The sequence below is a fragment of the Ranitomeya imitator genome, chromosome 5 (assembly GCF_032444005.1).
Source record: "Ranitomeya imitator isolate aRanImi1 chromosome 5, aRanImi1.pri, whole genome shotgun sequence".
Lineage (NCBI taxonomy): Eukaryota > Metazoa > Chordata > Amphibia > Anura > Dendrobatidae > Ranitomeya > Ranitomeya imitator.
In genome coordinates this window covers 111,597,617-111,607,044 of record NC_091286.1, presented here as the reverse complement: position 1 = coordinate 111,607,044, position 9,428 = coordinate 111,597,617, and the positions used below count along the sequence as shown (strand labels likewise).

General features: G+C 41.3%; 1 protein-coding gene across 6 annotated transcripts in view; it reads left to right on the top strand.

Moving 5' to 3' along the window:
* Nucleotides 1–3,468: 3,468 nt before the first annotated feature.
* ARHGEF33 (Rho guanine nucleotide exchange factor 33) overlaps nucleotides 3,469–9,428 on the top strand; it is a 132,613-nt gene continuing 126,653 nt past the window's right edge. For 5 of the 6 annotated variants that reach the window (XM_069769054.1, XM_069769058.1, XM_069769056.1 and 2 more), the window contains exon 1: nucleotides 3,469–3,599. In XM_069769054.1, coding sequence (XP_069625155.1) covers nucleotides 3,530–3,599 — 70 coding nt within the window. In that variant the 5' untranslated portion in view covers nucleotides 3,469–3,529. The remainder of the gene's footprint in view (nucleotides 3,600–9,428) is intronic. The other variant, XM_069769055.1, reaches the window with a different exon arrangement.

Here is a 9,428-nt window from a genome sequence, read left to right as displayed (position 1 = left end):
CAAATGTGGTGCCAATATTCAAAAAGGGCTCTAAAAGTGAACCTGGAAATTATAGGCCAGTAAGTCTAACCTCTATTGTTGGTAAAATATTTGAAGGGTTTCTGAGGGATGTTATTCTGGATTATCTCAATGAGAATAACTGTTTAACTCCATATCAGCATGGGTTTATGAGAAATCGCTCCTGTCAAACCAATCTAATCAGTTTTTATGAAGAGGTAAGCTATAGGCTGGACCACGGTGAGTCATTGGACGTGGTATATCTCGATTTTTCCAAAGCGTTTGATACCGTGCCGCACAAGAGGTTGGTACACAAAATGAGAATGCTTGGTCTGGGGGAAAATGTGTGTAAATGGGTTAGTAACTGGCTTAGTGATAGAAAGCAGAGGGTGGTTATAAATGGTATAGTCTCTAACTGGGTCGCTGTGACCAGTGGGGTACCGCAGGGGTCAGTATTGGGACCTGTTCTCTTCAACATATTCATTAATGATCTGGTAGAAGGTTTACACAGTAAAATATCGATATTTGCAGATGATACAAAACTATGTAAAGCAGTTAATACAAGAGAAGATAGTATTCTGCTACAGATGGATTTGGATAAGTTGGAAACTTGGGCTGAAAGGTGGCAGATGAGGTTTAACAATGATAAATGTAAGGTTATACACATGGGAAGAGGGAATCAATATCACCATTACACACTGAACGGGAAACCACTGGGTAAATCTGACAGGGAGAAGGACTTGGGGATCCTAGTTAATGATAAACTTACCTGGAGCAGCCAGTGCCAGGCAGCAGCTGCCAAGGCAAACAGGATCATGGGGTGCATTAAAAGAGGTCTGGATACACATGATGAGAGCATTATACTGCCTCTGTACAAATCCCTAGTTAGACCGCACATGGAGTACTGTGTCCAGTTTTGGGCACCGGTGCTCAGGAAGGATATAATGGAACTAGAGAGAGTACAAAGGAGGGCAACAAAATTAATAAAGGGGATGGGAGAACTACAATACCCAGATAGATTAGCGAAATTAGGATTATTTAGTCTAGAAAAAAGACGACTGAGGGGCGATCTAATAACCATGTATAAGTATATAAGGGGACAATACAAATATCTCGCTGAGGATCTGTTTATACCAAGGAAGGTGACGGGCACAAGGGGGCATTCTTTGCGTCTGGAGGAGAGAAGGTTTTTCCACCAACATAGAAGAGGATTCTTTACTGTTAGGGCAGTGAGAATCTGGAATTGCTTGCCTGAGGAGGTGGTGATGGCGAACTCAGTCGAGGGGTTCAAGAGAGGCCTGGATGTCTTCCTGGAGCAGAACAATATTGTATCATACAATTATTAGGTTCTGTAGAAGGACGTAGATCTGGGTATTTATTATAATGGAATATAGGCTGAACTGGATGGACAAATGTCTTTTTTCGGCCTTACTAACTATGTTACTATGTTACTATGTTACTATCTTTGAGGGTCTCCGAAAGGCCTTTTTGGAACTGGCACCTGAGAGCAGCATTGTTCCATAGAACTTTGTGGACCACTGCGAGAACTCAGTAGAGTAGTCCTGAGCTGTGTGACCCCCCGTGCCAGTTTCATGACCTTAGCCTCAGCTACCTAGATTCTGTCTGGTTCGTCATATGTCAAACCTAAGCTGTCAAAAAAGGCGTAAACAGAAAACCGTTCTGGGGCTTGTGGGGACAAAGAAAATGCGTAGCTCTGAGGACCCCCTTATTCCCACCCGTTGGAACTCCTCCCCTGATGACTTGGGGTACAGGATAAAAAATAACTTACAGCTCTCCCTGAATACCCTCAACTGGTCTGTCTCTCCCAAAAATTTATCGGGGAGGTATATCACAGGTTCGGGATGGACCAACTGTACATCAGAGGGTACTGAAGTCACATCCACTGATGGCATTGGGGGTTTATAGGGGGTCTTAATTAATTTGTTTATGTGACAATGCAACTGATATTGAGATGACTTCAGACTCTGGCAATCCTTAGCCAGATCCTGAGTCGCCTGCGTCAAATTCACCTGGTCACAAAGCGCGGGAACAGTATCCATACTGGTGAAAAAGAAAATGTATCTGACAGACGTAATGTGACTCTAGTCACATCTCACGGCCAAGCCGTGAGTCAGAATGGTCAAGGAGTCCAAGGTCAGAAGCCAGGAGAGTTTGTCATAAACAGAAGGAAGAGACAAAAGTGTAGTCAGGTAACGTTCTGAGGTCAGACTACCAGGAGGATAACGGATCACATCAGAAGAGGTTAACCAGTCGCATGGTCAGAACGAAGTCCACGGTCAGGCAGCAAATGATCATGAATACAGACTTCAAGGCACAGGGAGCACAAACCTACTTGATGAATGCATGTCTGGCAGAGGTATGGGAGAAGCAGTTTGGTTAAGTAGCATGGCAATCACCCAGGATAGTGAACACTTGGAGACAGCCGACGCCTTCCAGTCACTAATTGGATAGTCGAGCTGTCAATCAACATACTGACAGCTCAGCACATTCCTCTACCAGATTGAATGGCCAAGCTGTCAATCAAAGTACTGACAGCTTCAGCACGCCCCTGTACCGGATTGGATTGTCGAGCTGTCAGTAACTGCATCGCAGACACACTGAGGGGTGGAACCGTGGCAATTCATTTTGCCTTTTCTTTTCTATTCAGCCCACACTGCCATGACCACACCCTCCATCGGCATTTTGAAGATGCCCATAAAGGTAAATTTATTTTGGGCTGATGTGAACCACTGCTGGACTGGCCCATCTGCTATTTGCCAGACGGTCAAGTCCAGCCCTGAGTAAATTCCATTAGTTTGACATTGATAACTTGAAACAGCTTTATAAGATTATATGATCAAATAACCTACAAATAGTCCTGTACCAAGTGTACAAATTCTATATCGAGACATGTGTCAGAAATAATCAGGATCTCCTTTAGTTGTGCATATGTGATAAGAAATTAATCCAAATTAATAGCTCTCAGCGTTCTATGGGAACATACGTATATAGTATGTGTGTGGATGCTCTGCAGGTCAGTGCATTGAAGTAATTGCTGAGGGCAAAGGTGTGGTGCAGTGCAGCAATAAACAAGCAGGAGGTAAGGAGCTTCAATTATCAGGGTAAGTCTCCTGTTTAGCATGTCTCAATGTTCTTCCAATCAATTTACAGCCTATAATACTTCACGTTAATTAGATTCATATGAGACTATAGGGTACGCACCGGCGTGTAGATATGGATAATTCCTTCTTGGGCAGAGGGCATCATAGCATAATCAGCCATAAAGTGTTAATGTCATTAACTTTCGCAGGACTGCTTACTTTAGGGACTGAAAGACAGAGCAGCCTTGTTCAGAGCCTGTGTTCTGCGTGAAGTGAGCACACTGCTTTGATTGCTGAGTCTGAAGGTTATGTAACAAGAAGAAAAGAGTACATTAGTTCCTCTCGCCTCTAAAACCAATGACTAACTAGTGACAGTTCTAGCCCAGGAGCATTGAGCTGAAGGAGGGCTGCAGTTCCTCCACTCTTCTCACATGCACCTCCAGCTGAGACAGAGCGGTCCTCACAGGCGCACCTTAGACCACACTGAAGTGACCTGTGCTGGTGAGTTGACCCTTCATCACCATGCTATTACGACTCCATTTATTCCATGTTCATTCACATCATCACTGGCTTATTGTATTTTTTTTTTTACTGGATAAGTATGTTGGGTTTTGTAAGAAGATTGCGTTACATTATCGTATATGTGTGTGTATATACATGTATATATATATATTTATATATATATAAATAAATGTGTATATATATATATATATATATATATATATATGTGTATATATATATATATATATATATATATATATAGTCCATTTTATATTTATAGCTACCCGGTCATGGATAATGGTTGTTACAGAATGTTCTTTGGATAAATACCACTGCACAGCTGGGTTAGTTTTTGCACTCATGCCAAACTACCCAGGATCTTCTCTGAACTGCATGCATTGTCTCCTCGCCTGTCTGCTTTCTTCCTTTGGGAGAGGTTAATAGCGCATTTGGAAAGAGAAGAGGAGATGATACAATTAACCCTAATGCTGAATGCACATTTCTATCTATTACAATGACGTCCCTGTCGCTTTTTGAATCAGATCTTTACAATATAATCTTGTCCTTTATAATTAATGTTTCCTCCTATCCAGTTGTGACTACAGAACAGTGTAGGTTTATGTATAACTAGCTGAAGAGCCCGGCGTTGCCTGGGCATAGTAAATATCTGTGGTTAGTTAGAGCACCTCAATTCTCTTATTTTCCCATCACGCCTCTCATTTTCCCAATCACATCTTTCATTTTCCCCCTCACATCTCTCATTTTCTCCCTCACACCTCTCATTTTCTCCCTCACTCCTCTCATTCCCGCCTAACACTTGTCATTTCGACCTCACATCTGTCATTTTCCGATCACTACACTATTTTCCCTCACTCCTCTCATTTTGCACTCACACCTTTTCATTTTCACCTCACACCTCTCATTTTCACCTCAGTATATACATGTTTGTCATCTCCCTTATATATAGTATACACCTGTATGTCATCCCCTGTATATAGTATATACCTATATGTCATCTCCCCTGTATATAGTATATACCTGCTGTGTGTCATCTCCCCTGTATATAGTATATACCTGTGTGTCATCTCCCCTGTATATAGTATATACCTGTATGTCATCTCCTCCTATATATAGTATATACCTGTATGTCATCTCCTCCTATATATAGTATATACCTGTATGTCATCTCCTCCTATATATAGTGTATACCTGTATGTCATCTCCTCCTATATATAGTATATACCTGTATGTCATCTCCTTCTATATATAGTATATACCTGTATGTCATCTCCTCCTGTATATAGTATATACCTGTGTGTCATCTCCCCTGTATATAGTATATATCTGTGTGTCATCTCCTCCTGTATATAGTATATACCTGTATGTCATCTTCTATATATATCATATACCTGTATGTCATCTCCTCCTGTATATAGTATATACCTGTAGGTAATCTGCTCCTGTATATAGTATATACCTGTGTGTCATCTCCTCCTGTATATAGTATATACCTGTATGTCATCTCCTCCTGTATATAGTATGTACCTGTATGTCATCTCCTCCTCTATATAGTATATACCTGTGTGTCATCTCTCCTGTATATAGTATATATCTGTGTGTCATCTCCCCTGTATATAGTATATACCTGTGTGATCTCCTGTATTAGACCTCGTTAACACGTTATTTGCTCAGTATTTTTACCTCAGTATTTGTAAGATAAATTGGCAGCCTGATAAATCCCCAGCCAACAGGAAGCCCTCCCCCTGGCAGTATATATTAGCTCCCACATACACATAATAGACAGGTCATGTGACTGACAGCTGCTGTATTTCCTATATGGTACATTTGTTACTCTTGTAGTTTGTCTGCTTATTAATCAGATTTTTATTTTTGAAGGCTAATACCAGACTTGTGTGTGTTTTAGGGCGAGTTTCGTTTGTCAAGTTGTGTGTGTTGAGTTGTGTGTGGCGACATGCATGTAGCGACTTTTGTGAGATGAGTTTTGTGTGGCAACATGCGTGTAGCAACTTTTTGTGTGTCGAGTTGCATGTGACAGGTTAGTGTAGCAAGTTGTGTGCAGCAAGTTTTGCATATGGCGAGTTTTGCGCGTGGTGAGTTTTATGTCTGGTGCCTTTTGAGTATGTGCAAGTTTTGTGTGAGGCAACTTTTGCATGTGTTGCAAATTTTTCCGCGTGTGCAAGTTTTGCGTGTGGCGAGTTTTCCATGAGGTGAGTTTTGCACTTGTGGCGAGTTTTGCGTGAGCCTAGTTTTTGCATGTGGTGAGTTTTGCGCGTGGTGAGTTTTGAGCGGCGACTTTTGTGTTTCGACTTTTATGTGGCGAGGTTGGTGTATGTGTGGTGAAATGTGTGCTGAGGGTAATATGTGTTCAAGCACGTGGTAGTGTGTGGCGCATTTTATGTGTGTGTTCATATCCCCGTGTGTGGTGAGTATCTCATGTCCGGGCCCCACCTTAGCAACTGTACGGTATATACTCTTTGGCGCCATCGCTCTCATTCTTTAAGTCCCCCTTGTTCACATCTGGCAGCTGTCAATTTGCCTCCAACACTTTTCCTTTCACTTTTCCCCATTATGTAGATAGGGGAAAAATAGTTTGGTGAATTGGAAAGCGCGGAGTTAAAATTTCACCTCACAACGTAGCCTATGACGCTCTCAGGGTCCAGACGTGTGACTGTGCAAAATTTTGTTGCTGTAGCTGCGACGCCTCCAACACTTTTCCTTTCACTTTTTTCCCCATTATGTAGATAGGGGCAAAATTGTTTGGTGAATTGGAACGCGCGGGGTTAAAATTTCGCCTCACAATATAGCCTATGACGCTCTCGGGGTCCAGACGTGTGACTGTGCAAAATTTTGTGGCTGTAGCTGCGACGGTGCAGATGCCAATCCCGGACATACATACACACATACACACACACATACACACACACACATTCAGCTTTATATAGTAGATTTGCGGACAATATTAAGTGACCTATATTTCCTATAATCAGTAAAAGTAAAACTTCACGACTAGTAAAGTAATCCAAATTACCAATGAAACTCGAAATGCGCGACATTACTATACATAGGGTCCCAGTACTTAAACCAAGCACTAAGTCTCAGTGGGTACAACCTTTTTAGTATTGTTATTAGGTTATGGTTGTTTATTTGGAATGTTAATAGCAATATTACTTCTGGAGAATATTGTAGAACGTTTATTAGAAAAATTGAGTCAAAATCTATTTTGTGTTGAGTGTTATTTTTTTTAATCACTTCCACACATTTCAATCATGAATAACATATCTTTCATATCATGAACGTCTAAGCAAAGAAATTTGATTATAAAGCAATATATTAGGGAATTGCCATATCCGCTCCAGTTACATTGTAGTCAGTTCACCCAGGGTGACCCTGTCCTGTAAATGCTTGGAAATATATTCGTAATTTGACAAACAGTAGCCTGCAGTAATTTTAGGCAGTCGTGTGAGGCTTTAGCTTGGGTAGATGAGAAATACACAGTGAGAAGATAATGAAGGATATTTGAAATGAGTAGGGTGCATATTAAATATGCATGTGCTATAAAAAGACTAAGAAAAGAAACGCGCAAACAAAATCACACCGTGGCTTCTGTACTGCTCATTAGAGCTGATAGTAACTAATGTTTCTAGGTTCCCATTCAGTATAAAGTTGCTAATTAAATGTTTTACCGTTGACTTTTTTTTATTAAACGTCATATAGGATATATACCTTCCGGTCCAACCATAACGAGTCAAGATTGGTAAAGTAGATGTTAGTAATATCCGATCTGAAAGCACAGATTTAGGTAAACTGCAATATATATTACTGGGATATGTTGTAGCAGTGTTTGATATAAACCTAAGGCCCCTAATTCGTATTAACAGAGGTTGCAGAAGTTAGACCCCCACCGATCATACTTTTACAGCATGGCTAATTGACAGCTCATAAAAGCAAAGAAGTTAAAAGTCATTGGAGAATTACTTTAATTCCCCTTTGCTGAGCAGTGCAATGTGGTTCAGTTGCTTTTTAATTGGCTTTAAACTTTGTTTATTGCCTTTTGAACAGATTCTGTTACTCAAGTTAGTAAACAGATATCCCATAAAGAAAACCCTTTCTTCTTAGGACCCCCCCTTATGTCAGCCTCAGTTTAAAGGTCTGATTTACACAGGTGTACTTTTGTGTCCGAATGAGCACCCATCAGCAATATAACAGTGAACATATGTTTAAAGACCCTTTTTCAACCATGGTTTTATGGCTGTGTTCACATGCAATGGTCATACTGCGGCTGAATACCGTAATAGTTCTCTACCGCTGTGGTTGATCACTTAAAGAGTTGATTCTAAAGACATACTGATAGGGAATTTAGATTGTGAGCCCCATCGGGGACAGTGATGATAATGTGTGCAAAAATGTAAAGCGCTGCGGAATATGTTAGTGCTATATAAAAATAAAGATTATTATTATTTCACCTGCAAGACCGTGTGGCTGATCGAAATGGCCCTGTAGTTTGGCAGGTGAAAAAACTGTGTACTTGCAAGATAAAGTGATTGTGTAGAGAAACAGTGGAAAGACCACAATGGCACAGGGCTATTGCAGTTTTCCGTCACAGTGTGATCGCTTCATGTGAACGCATATAAATGCCGCCAAGCCTACACGGGGCCAATAATCAGGAATCAGGATCAATTATTCTTATGATTGCTTTCTCAGCAGATTATCAGCAAATATAAAAAAGTCTTAAAGTGAACCTGACAGCTGACACATTCTGTCTGATCCACCGACAGCATGGATCAGGCGCTGAATGAATGATCCCAGTCAGCCATGTTTGACTCTGAAACACTTCGGTGCTTCAGAGAAAAACTTGCTTTTAAAGCCGCCAGAGACTGAGCTATGCTAGAGACTAGTAGGGTGCCCAGTGGCTTCTCCATGTCCTCTACCCTTGATTGACAGGAATCTCCCTACGTGCGTGTAAAGGCAAAGTAGCAAGTGTTTGTGAGGTATAAAGGAAATGATACATGGTTTTCTAATTATTTAAAAAATGTAAACCTGAAAATTGTGATGTGCATTTGTATTCAGCCGCCTGTAGTCTGACACTTCTAAATCCTGAGGGAAAAATTGCCTTCAGAAGTCATATTATTAGTAAATTGAGTGCACCTGTTTTTACTTTGTTCTCAGTATAACTCCAATTGTTCTGTGAAGGACTCTAAGGTTTGTTTGAGAAGACTAGGGATCAAACCGCATCGTGAAGACCAAGGAGCACACTAGACAGGTCAGGGATAAAGTTGCGGAGAAGAGTAAACAAGATCAGGTTATAAAAAAATAGCCCACGCTCTGAACATCTGACAGAGCACTATTCAATCCATGATCCTAAATGGAATGAGTATGGCACGATTTGAAACTTACTAAGACATGTCCATTTGCCTAAACTGACATCCAAAGCAAGGAGAGCACTAATTAGAGAAGTAGCCAAGAGGCCCTTGGTCACTCTGGAAGACATGCAGCACTCCATATCTCTGGTGAGAGCCCCATACAGGCTGCCCATGTCCAGCATGAGACCCCACATAGCCTCCCTATGAAAGCCCCATAGCCTCCCCATGTCCAGCATGAGAGCCCTATACATCCTCCCCATTTGCAGCATGAGAGCCCTATACAGCCTCCCCATGTCCAGCATAAAAGCCCAATACAGCCTCCCCTTGTCCATCATTAGTGCCCCATACAGTCTCCCTTTGTCCAGCATGAGACTCCATTGCCTCCCCATGTCCAGTCAAACATTATATACATATGGTAAAAAAAAACACCACATACTCATCTTGTTCC